Consider the following 12096-nt stretch of genomic DNA (forward strand, 5'->3'; position numbering starts at 1 on the left):
CTCTTTCATTCGCCCCACCCACCCCTCTGTGGGGCCGGGCTCTGCCTGATTGGGAGGTGGGGGACGGGACGGATAAATCAGCCCCGGGCGGCGGCCCGACCCCGCCACCTCCAATGCTGAACCTGCAGATCGCCCTCCTGCGCTGGGCCGCCTTCCTGGCGCCTCCGGCTGTGCGGGAAGCCCTGGTTCCCGCTCCGGGCTACTGGCTCTTCACCCCGACTCACAGGCCATACCCACGCGGGCGGCCTCACGACGCGGCCCCGCCCTGCGCTCCTCCCCCGGCCGATGCTCGGCCTCCGGCTGAAGCCTGCGGTCCGTCCTCGGCGCTGAAGCGGGCTGGCGGGCAGCTGATGGACGGGACGTTGTGCACCAACACACTCTCTTCCTCCGGGGAGACCGTACCGCCATCTCCACTCGTCCTGATCCAGGTGGCAGCAGCCGAGGAGGAGCCCGCGGCCCAGCCTTCTGCAGGCAGCGGCTCCGACCAGGAGGCGAGCCCGGGGCCCAAAAACAGGTACTGAGCTCTGGGTGGAGAGGTAGTCGGAAAGGGGCGATGGGAAGTTGGGGAGGGAGGGAGGGAGGGAGGGAGGGATGGAGGGGTGGGGGAGGGAGGGATGGAGGGGTGGGGGAGGGAGGGAGTGAGGGATGAGGGAGTGAGGGGGAGGGATGAGGGAGTGAGGGGAAGGGATGAGGGAGGGGGGAGGGATGAGGGAGGGGGGAGGGATGAGGGAGGGGGAGGGATGAGGGGGGAGGGATGAGGGAGGAGGGGGGGAGGGATGAGGGAGGGAGGGGGGAGGGATGAGGGGGGGAGGGATGGGGGAGGGATGAGGGAGGGAGGGGGGAGGGATGAGGGAGGGAGGGGGGAGGGAGGGGGGAGGGAGGGGGGGGAGGGAGGGGGGAGGGAGGGGGGGGAGGGAGGGGGGAGGGAGGGGGGGGAGGGAGGGGGGAGGGAGTGAGGGATGGGTGGGGGAGGGAGTGGGGTAGGGGAGTGAGGGGTGGGTGGGTGGGGGGGAGGGAGGGGTGGGGGGGTGGGGGAGGGAGGGAGGGGTGGGGGGTGGGGGAGGGAGGGGCGAGGAGGGATGGGAGGGAGGGGTGGGGCGAGGAGGGATGGGAGGGAGGGGTGGGGCGAGGGATGGGAGGGAGGGATGGGGCGAATGAGGGAGGATTGGGTGGTGGGAGTGAGGGAGGGTTGGGTGGTGGGAATGAGGGCGGGATGGGTGGGGGGTGAATGACGGAGGGGTGGTGGAATGAGGGCGGGATGGGTAGTGGGGGGAATGAGGGCGGGATGGGTGGGGGGTGAATGACGGAGGGGTGGTGGAATGAGGGCGGGATGGGTAGTGGGGGGAATGAGGGCTGGATGGGTGGGGGGGGATGAGGGCTGGATGGGTGGGGGGGTGAATGATGGAGGATGGGTGGAGGGGTGAGGGAGGGGAGGGTGAAGGAAGTGGTGCAAAGGAGGCCAGAGGGGGCTGGTGGGGTAGGTGAGTGAGGAGAAAGTTGGGGCAAATGTGGAGTGAGAGGTGGGTGGGTGAAGGGGGTGGTGAGAAGGAGGGGAGTGAGGGGTGGGTGGTGTAAAGGTTGGGAGACTGAGGGGTTTGTGAGATTGGGTTGAGGGAATGATGGGGTGGTGATAGAGGGCGAGCCGCAGTTCACTGGCCTTGTATTTACTGCAGTGGAGCAGATGATGATGTGGGAGCCGAGTGGAGACCTCCTGATCCTGAGTTGGTGCAGAAACTTGTTGCTCAGATTGAATATTATCTCTCTGACGACTATCTGAAAAATGATGCGTTTCTACTAAAGCATGTGAGGAGAAATAAGATGGGCTATGTCAGTGTTAAACTTCTGACATCTTTCAAAAAGGTAACATCAAATTTTGTAGCTTGCATATTGCTTTATTTGTTTAGTTAAATTTTTAGTAGTACCAACTATTATTCATTAGAATTGATTTGGGTCCTGTTGTAACGTGAACACAGTCACTGGAAAGAGACTGAAGTTAGTGGATACAGAAGTGAGACACTCTTAGAGGAAGAGACCGGCTTGTCCCAATATTACATGACATTTTATGTGCTGAAGGTCAAAGGTAGCAGCAGGACAGTTCTATAGTAACAATGTACTCCATCTACAATACTTCCTTTGAATTACATATAATTTTCACACCTCCTTCCTTTGCACGCCCACACTCCAAGCACCCAAAATGAATGTATGTTAATCAGCATTGTCTGGTTTGCCATTAACCGATGTCCTCAGCTCTGGGAAACTATTGGTCAGGGCTACATTTTAAATATAATCTACCATCAACATTCAGATTGGTTGCTGAAGTTGATATTTTGCTATATATCCTAACTCCAAAGTATGCCTTAACAGTTCCAATTATTGTGTTTGTCAGATTCCCTGGACTGCAGGTGCTGGAATGCTTGCATTACTGAAAAAAAAGGTGTATCCCATTTAGCTATTTCCACGACCTGGCTATAAGTCTTGACCCACAATCTTGACTGTCCATTTCCTTCATTGGATGCTGTCTGACCTGCTGATTTACTCCAGTTCAGTCTGCTTTGCACTTAATCTTGTCATTGCTATCTTATTCAGACAATAGCAATAACCATTCTGACAGCAACCTCGGCACTTTGTTTGGGCGCACAGTTGATCTTCTGTTGTCCTCACAAAAGCTGCGGATTGGGCAAATCGTCCCCTTAACTTGTCATACAAAATCCTGACCTAGTCATGTTCACAGCCTGTAGTGTGCACAATTATGAAGTGTGTGCCCCATAGCACAGAGTGGGAGGGAGTAGAAACACAATCGGGTTGAGTAAATACAAATTACAATAATACTGTATATGTAAAAAATAAATTAAAAAGTGTGAAAGTTTCTGTCACTCCCCTACACAGCAGGGCTAACTTACAGTTGCCAATTATCCCAGAGACGGAGTTTGCAGCAGACGATAAACATGAGGAACTCTTGACCATGTCCCTGTCAGTCTACTGTGACAGGTGCACCCCTCCATCATGGCATCGATAGGAATGACATTGCCAGTGCTTGGAGGGACAAAGTCCTTCCTTCATCCTTTGTTTTGGTTAAGCAGTGTGGAAGCAAGAACTGGTATCTCAAGGACCATCAGCAGCAGTAGAAAGTAGTATCAGTGAATTGTAGTTACTGCTTCCTGAATGTAGTGGTAAGGATAATATTGACTCTATTTTTCTAGGTAAAACATCTCACTCGTGACTGGCAAACAACTGCTTTCGCTCTAAGGAACTCAGAGCTTCTAGAACTAAATGAAGAAGGTAAAAAAGTGAGAAGGAAGTCAGCTGTTCCAGTTTTCCCAAGCGAACATCTTCCGAGTCGGATGCTGCTGGTGTATGATATGCATTTGTGTCCAGAATTTCAAGTTTTAAATCCTAATTCAGAATGTGAAACTGCTGGCCTACAAGAGAGAATAATGGAGCATGTGCTGAAGGCATTTGGTGTGTTCGGTCCAGTCGTCTCTGTTCGGGTACTGAAATCGGGGAAGGAGCTTCCTGCAGATGTGAAAAGGTTGAGCAATCGCTACTCTCAGCTGGGAACGAAAGATTGTGTAATTGTAGAGTTTGAAGATGTTGAATCGGCAATCAAGGCACACGAGTCACTCGGGAAAATGGAAGAAACGGGGATGAAAGTGGTGCTAATAGGGATGAAGCCGCCAAAGAAGAAAGTAGTCAGAGAGAAGAACAGAGAGGCTGAAGATGTTAGCAAAAATGAGGCAAAGAGCGGCTCCGCCAATAAGCGAGTGGAGGAGCTGCAGTTCATGTGTGAAGATTGCTCAGCATGCAGCTCTTCTGAACCGGAGAGTAACCCTGCATCTCCTATGCTTGGCCGCAAGTCTCACCTCAATAACCAACTGATCCCCGGTACCTATAAGAACAATCACTTGAGTCCTAACGCTTCTCCCCGAGTGAGCCCGTGGAGCAGCCCGCGCTCCAGCCCATCACTGCAGCGGAAAGATCCAGCTCTGCACAAGTCCCCACTTGTGGCCAATGCTAAGCTCGGTGGTGCTGTAAATACTGAGGCTGTGAGTAAGTGGACTGACTATTCATCAGACAGCAGCACCACACCATCAGGCAGCCCCTGGGTACAAAGGCGGAAACAAGCACAGGGGATATCGCATGAGAATACTCCAGTCGGCAGCCCCATGCTTTCCAGAAAAATGCACAACTTGGCTGGGCTGCCTGCTGGAGTGATCCGAATGCCCAGGGGACCAGATGGTACAAAAGGATTCCAACCTCTTGCAGAGAGGAGCAAGCCACTTGTAATCTGAGGGCTTTTCACTTTTGTAATCTACCTAGTTATCCTTTGGAATTGTGTTGGACTTGGTACATGGTAAATTGAAATTATTTCAGTTAAACCAGATATAATGTAATTTAAATGCATCCCTTTTACTCTGTTCTGTTAGTATTTCATGTAACTGCAGAAGTAAACTGCGTTTTTTTTTTTAATTTCAAGTATTTTGGGTGAAATATCCTACTTTTTTTTATTTTAGAGCCATTGTTTACAAGTAGACGTTATCCTAACCCATTGCCAACCTGCCAGTGCTATGAAAGTAGAGCTGGTTGTCGGGGGTCCTGGAGTTATGAGATTGTGACCAAAGGTGTAGGGAACAATGTTGTCCAGTGATGAGCCGAGATTCGCAATTGGACGAAAAGTTGGTGTATATTGCTGTCATGTAAATAAATGCAGATTAAGCATTCTTGTTTCATAGTGACTGATCCTTCTTCGGAAAAGAATTTTCTCTATTTTCCAGAGTATATTCCTCCCGAAGTACTTGCCCAGAAGGTTCTGCCTTGTGCAAACCGAGGGGTGAATGAGAACTGCTGGCCTGCCTAGCATTGTCAAGTTACAGTCTGATCACAAGGTATTGTATCTCTAGAATAGAGCTCCTGAATGCTTGAACTTTCCTGGGGCACCTGTGCTCGAGTAGATTATGGTATGTTTATTTATTTCTGTTTGCATGTTAAATTGTGTTGTTACCACTAGAAATCAACAGCAAACTTTTTTTTTTCATATTTTTACGTTTTCTTTCACGGTAGTGCCCTAACCTTTGAAAGTCCCATTGCCATTAGACACATAAAGTGCTGGATTAAATAGCTGAAAGCTGGAGAAGCCAAACTAGCAGACTGATTCATTCTGTAAGGTTTGACTGCTGGAGGCAGTTACTGTGATGATCTTGTACCTCAGTAGCCAGTACAGTAATTGGAAGCTCACTATTTGGGAAAGCAACTGCTGCTGTTACATTTGACACTTCTAGAACATAGAATAGCATAGCCACGATGTTGTACTACCTTTTTAACCTACTCCAAGATCAGTGTAAGCCTTCCCTCCTCCATAACCCTCCATTTTTCTATCATCCATGTGCCTATTTAACAGTCTTTTAAATGTCAGTAACGTGTCTGCCTCTACCACCTCCCCTGGCAGCTAGTGGGGAATTCTTTCATTCCAGCAAAGGGATAAGACCACAATTAGCTGATTCCTCACTCCTCTTCCGGGATGAGAGCTGAGACTGTGCTGCTGCTCTCTCGAGGTGGGCATGGGGGCCACTGTAGGAAAACACTACTGCTTTATTTCCTGTGATTGCCATCCTCAGAACAGATCAGCTCGGCAAGCCATCCTGAAGCCGATAGATGCTGCAGTCTGGAGTAATATCAACATTCCCCTCTCTCAACACCCCATTCTGGACAATTAATGCAGGTTATCTACAATCTGGAGAGAGCACAAAGTACTGTACGATGCAGCAAGTCAGTCAGTATCTACTGAGAGAAATGGACAACTCACTTTTCAGGTTGAGATGTCTTAGCTGGACTGAAAGAGAGAAGAGATAGCCAGTATAAAAAGGTGGAGGGAAGGGATGGAACAAGAGCAGGAAGGTGGGGAGGGCAATGGAGAGTGGAAAAGCAGTAGCTGTGTCAGGATAACTCACAACAAAGACTAACAAACATCAGTGTGTCATAAAAAGAACAGATTGTGCAAATAATAAAAGAAGTAATTAAATAATAGATGAAACATGAAGCGCGGAGACCCTGAAAGTGAGGCATCGTCACAAAGCCAGTTCAGTGCTGAGACGAGTGAAGCTGGTCCCAGAACCCGTTGCATCATCTGCAGCCCCTTGTTGCCTCCACTAGCTCATCACTTTGCCTACCCCACCTAACTCAATGTGGCAAATAATCCATCAGCAAGCTAGATGTACCCATTTTCCCCTCACCTGGCCGACTTGCCTTTCAGTCCAGTGCTCTATAGAACCATAGAAACTACAGCACAGAAATAGGCCCTTTGGCCCTTCTTGGCTGTGCCGAACCATTTTCTGCCTAGTCCCACTGACCTGCACACGGACCATATCCCTCCATACACCTCCCATCCATGTATCTGTCCAATTCATTCTTAAATGTTAAAAAAGAACCCACATTTACCACCTCGTCTGGCAGCTCATTCCATACTCCCACCACTCTCTGTGTGAAGAAGCCCCCCCTAATGTTCCCTTTAAACTTTTCCCCCCTCACCCTTAACCCATGTCCTCTGGTTTTTTTCTCCCCTTGCCTCAGTGGAAAAAGCCTGCTTGCATTCACTCTATCTATACCCATCATAATTTTATATACCTCTATCAAATCTCCCCTCATTCTTCTACGCTCCAGGGAATAAAGTCCTAACCTATTCAACCTTTCTCTGTAACTGAGTTTCTCAAGTCCCGGCAACATCCTTGTAAACCTTCTCTGCACTCTTTCAACCTTATTTATATCCTTCCTGTAATTTGGTGACCAAAACTGAACACAATACTCCAGATTCGGCCTCACCAATGCCTTATACAACCTCATCATAACATTCCAGCTCTTATACTCAATAATACGATTAATAAAGGCCAATGTACCAAAAGCTCTCTTTACGACCCTATCTACCTGTGATGACACTTGTAGGGAATTTTGTATCTGTATTCCCAGATCCCTCTGTTCCACTGCACTCCTCAGTGCCTTACCATTAACCCTGTATGTTCTACGTTGGTTTGTCCTTCCAACGTGCAATACCTCACACTTGTCAGTATTAAACTCCATCTGCCATTTTTCAGCCCATTTTTCCAGCTGGTCCAAGTCCCTCTGCAGGCTCTGAAAACCTTCCTCACTGTCTACTACACCTCCAATCTTTGTATCATCAGCAAACTTGCTGATCCAATTTACCACATTATCATCCAGATCATTGATATAGATGACAAATAACAATGGATCCAGCACTGATCCCTGTGGCACACCACTAGTCACAGGCCTCCACTCAGGGAAGCAATTTTCTACCACCACTCTCTGGCTTCTTCCATCGAGCCAATGTCCAATCCAATTTACCACCTCTCCATGTATACCTAGCGACTGAATTTTCCTAACTAACCTCCCATGCGGGACCTTGTCAAAGGCCGTACTGAAGTCCATGTAGACAATATCCACTGCCTTCCCTTCATCCACTTTCCTGGTAACCTCCTCGAAAAACTCCAATAGATTGGTCAAACATGACCTACCACGCACAAAGCCATGTTGACTCTCCCTAATAAGCCCCTGTCTATCCAAATGCTTGTAGATTCTGTCTCTTAGTACTCCCTCCAATAAATTACCTACTACTGACGTTAAACTCACTGGCCTATAATTTCCCGGATTACTTTTCAATCCTTTTTTAAACAACGGAACAATATGAGCCACTCTCCAATCCTCCGGCACTTCACCCGTAGACAGCGACATTTTAAATATTTCTGCCAGGGCCCCCGCAATTTCAACACTAGTCTCCTTCAAGGTCCGAGGGAACACTCTGTCAGGTTCCGGGGATTTATCCACTTTAATTTTCCTCAAGACAGCAAGCACCTCCTTTTCAATCTGTACAGTTGCCATGGTCTCACTACTTGATTCCCTCAATTCCATAGAATTCATGCCAGCTTCCTTAGTAAATACAGACGCAAAAAACTTATTTAAGATCTCCCCCATTTCCTTTGGTTCCGCACAAAGCCAACCACTCTGATCTTCAAGAGGACCAATTTTATCCCTTACAATCCTTTTGCTCTTAATATACTTGTGAAAGCTCTTTGGATTATCCTTCACTTTGACTGCCAAGGCAATCTCATGTCTTCTTTTTGCCCTCCTGATTTCTTTCTTAAGTATTTTCTTGCACTTCTTATACTCCTCAAGCACCTGATTTACCCCCTGTTTCCTATACATTTCATACAACTCCCTCTTCTTCTTTATCAGAGTTGCAATATCCCTTGAGAACCAAGGTTCCTTATTCCTAATAGTATGGGAGTCCCAATCAAATGTATGATAAATTAAAATCCCCTACCACCACAACTTTATGTTTCCTGCAGTTGTCTGCTATCTCTCTGCAGATTTGCTCTTCCAAGTCTCGTTGACTATTGGGTGGTCTGTAATACAATCCCACTAATGTGGCCATACCTTTCCTGTTTCTCAGCTCCACCTATAAGGACTCAGTAGACAAGCCCTCTAATCTGTCCTGCCTGAGCACTGCTGTAATATTTTCCCTAACAAGCAATGCTACTCCCCCACCTTTCATTCCTCTGCCTCGATCACATCTGAAACATCGGAACCCTGGAATATTAGGCTGCCAGTCCTGCCCTTCCTGTAGCCAAGTTTCACTAATTGCTACAACATCATAATTCCACGTGTCAATCCACGCCCTCAACTCATCCGCCTTCCCCGCAATACTCCTAGCATTGAAATATATACACCTCAGAAGATTTTTACCACCACTCACAACCTTTCTATCAGTGGATTTGCTTAAACTTTCAACATCATTTATTTTCACCCCAGCCACACTGTCAGCTCTGGCACTCTGGTTCCCATCCCCCTGCAAATCTAGTTTAAAGCCTCCCCAATAGCACTAACAAACCTCCCTGAAAGGATATTGGTCCCCCTGTGGTTCAAGTGTAACCCGTCTCTCTTGTACAGGTCCCACCTGCCCCAGAAGAAGTCCCAATGATCCTGAAATCTGAAACCCTGTCCCCTACACCAGTTCCTCAGCCACTTGTTCCTCCTCCAGAGCATCCTATTCCTACCCTCACTGGCACCTAGCACAGGTAGCAATCCTGAAATTACCACCCTGGAGGTCCTGCTTTTCAACTTCCTACCAAGCTCTCTATACTCACTGTCCAGGACCTTTTCACTCTTCCTTGCTATGTCATTGGTGCCTATGTGCACCACGACATCTGGCTGGTCACCCTCCCACTTCAGCATGTCATGCAATCGATCAGAGACATCCTTGACCCTGGCACCTGGGAGGCAACAAACCATCCTAGATTCTCTGTCATGACCACAGAACCTCCTATCTGCACCTCTAACTATCGAGTCCCCTATCACTACCGCTCTCCTCTTTTCCCCCCTCCCTTCTGCACTGCAGAACCAGACTCAGTGCCAGAGATCCGGCTACTGCAGCTAGTCTCAGGTAAGTCATCCCCCCCAACAGTATCCAATGCGGTATACTTGTTGCTGAGGGGAATGGCCACAGGGGAACCCTGCTCTGCCTGCCCTTTCCTCTTCCCTCGCCTGACAGTGACCCAATTTCCTGTCCTCTGCTCCTTTGGCGTAACTACCTCCCTGTAGCTACTATCTATAATCTCCTCATTCTCCCGAATGATCCGCAGGTCATCCAGCTCCTGCTCCAGTTCCCTAACGCGGATTGTCAGGAGCTGCAGCTGGATGCACTTCTTGCAGGTGTCGTTGTCAGGGACACCGGAGGGCTCCCTGACTTCCCACATCCTGCAAGAGGAGCATTCCAACATCCTGCCTGGCATTCTCTCTACGCTAGACAATCTGAACAAAATACTTACTGGAACCTACCCTGGCCTGTGCCTGTTCTCGCCGAAGCCTGTTTGAGCCAAAGCCTCAGTCCACTCCGATGGCCGCTGTATATGGTGGTCTGCTTTTTAAACCTTGGCACGCTACGTCACGTGCCTGCGCAGTGCAGACCCTTCTCCCCGAGCATTTCTTTAAAAAAAAAATGACTTTTTCGACCCGAAATTCTTCCACTCACTTCTTCAGCTACTTGCTTCGATCTGTACCATTCTTGTCCTTTTCCCTCCAAGATCCACTGAGATTCCCCAGTAGCTTGTCCATGTGACTCCATGTTTCCACAACTTATCATAGGACAATGGTGAGATTTTCAAGCTGACGTTAAACAGATTGGATAAAAACACAATATTTACAGTTATGCAGAAAGATTGTGTAAATTTACTGTCATAGAACATTTTGTGGGAAGAAAAGAAAAAAAAACTGTCCAGCATACAAGAGACCACAGGGTTCTTCCAGGAAGATCATTTCAAATCTGGCATATATTATGTACTCTTCAGTAAAATTTGCAGACACTTTAACAAGCATTTTCAAATACATGCAAAAACATTCACCTCACGGGCAGAAAAATGTGAAACAATTTACCTTGACAAAATCTTTCAGAAAGGTCATCCTCAATCATTTCCATAAGACATTGGAGCAGAATTAGGCAATTCAACTTATCGGAGCTGATTTATTTTCCCCCTCAACCCCATTCTCCTGCTTTCTCCCGTGTCCACAACTCGCCATGTAAAGAAATGCTTCCTGATGTCAATCTGAAATCTCCCCTAACCAGTCTCCGCCTATTTTCCTGTGTCTTCATTGATGGATTAATTTTGAAGTAGCAGCTGGCATCCACCTTACTCATACCCTTAATGATTTAAACACTTCTATCATGTCTCCTCTCAATTTTTCTTCATAGCTCATACCCTGCAGAGCTAGAATGAGTCTCGTCACCTTTCTCTGAACTCTCTCCAATGCTTTCACATCCCTCACCAAATAGAGACGAAAATTATACAGTATTCAAGGTGTGGCCTCACAAACACATTACAGCTTAAGGATAGTGTCTCTAGACTTGAACTCCACTGAGCGCATTAACTAGCCCAACATTCTGTTAGCCTTCCTAATCGCTTCTGTGCATTGTCTAGATGTTAATAGTGAAGAGTCTACCGGAATGCCTAAATCTTTCTCATGCAGTGCACGTTCTAACTGAACCCCATTGTATATTTATATCTAATATTTCTACTTCCGTTGTAATATTTTACTTTTACTTACATTATATTTCACCTGCCATTTATTTGGATTTTTAGATTTAACTGTATTGATTCTGCTGCCAGAATGATATCAGCCTGTACCTCCTAATTTTGTGTCATCTGCAAACTTAGAACATAAGAAATAGGAGCAGGAGTTGGCCATCTGGCCCGTCGAGACTGCTCCACCATTCAATAAGATCGTGGCTGATCTGGCCATGGACTCATCTCCACCTACCTGCCTTTTCCCCATAACTCTTAATTCCTCTATAATGCAAAAATCTATCCAACCTTGTCTTAAATATATTTACTGAGTGCTTCATTCCACAGATTCACCACTCTTTGGGAAAAGCAGCTCCTCATCTCCACCCTAAATCTTCTCCCCCAAATCTTGAGGCAATGTCCTCGTTTACTGGTTTATTTATTATGTGCTTATCCAAAATCATTAATGTAAATTAAAGTGTCCCTAAAACTGATCCCTGCAGAACCCCACTTTTAACATCATCTAGGTGTGAAAATAATGCTCTCACCATAACTCACTGTTTTGTGTGTTTGAGCCAATTCTGCACCCATTCGCAGATTTTACCCTGAATCCTAACCTCCTGTAATTTGATTATTAAGCTGTTGTGGGGTACCTTGTCAAAAGCCTTCTGAAAATCCAAGTAAATGGATTGTTATAATAAATTTTAGTTGCCTCTTCATAGAACTCCAGCATATTAGTAAAACCTGAGTTCTCCATCTGAACCCATGCTGGGTTTCTGTTAACATGCCTGTTCTTAACAACTGCTTTTCCATCTCATTCTTTACTAATGTTTCCATTATCTTGCCTGCGATACACAATTAGCTTACTGGTCTATAGTTACCAGGGTCAATGCAGTCACCCTTCCTATACACCAGGACAATGTTACCCCATTTCCAGTCCTTAGTCTTCACTGTTAGGGATTTGTATATATAATCACAGACCTCTAAATACCCTTGGATACATATTGTCTGGCCCTGCAGATTTATTAACTTTCAG

At 47.1% G+C, this 12096-nt stretch overlaps 1 protein-coding gene across 1 annotated transcript; it reads left to right on the forward strand.

Moving 5' to 3' along the window:
* The first annotated feature begins 6 nt into the window (after positions 1-6).
* On the forward strand, positions 7-4718 carry larp6a (La ribonucleoprotein 6, translational regulator a). The gene is made up of 3 exons (XM_072282097.1): positions 7-514; positions 1674-1860; positions 3201-4718. The coding sequence occupies exons 1-3, from the start codon at positions 114-116 to the stop codon at positions 4287-4289; spliced, it is 1677 nt and encodes a 558-aa protein (XP_072138198.1). The 5' UTR covers positions 7-113; the 3' UTR covers positions 4290-4718.
* Positions 4719-12096: the final 7378 nt, after the last annotated feature.

This window comes from Mobula birostris, chromosome 18, assembly GCF_030028105.1.
Source record: "Mobula birostris isolate sMobBir1 chromosome 18, sMobBir1.hap1, whole genome shotgun sequence".
NCBI classification, from domain to species: Eukaryota; Metazoa; Chordata; class Chondrichthyes; order Myliobatiformes; family Myliobatidae; genus Mobula; species Mobula birostris.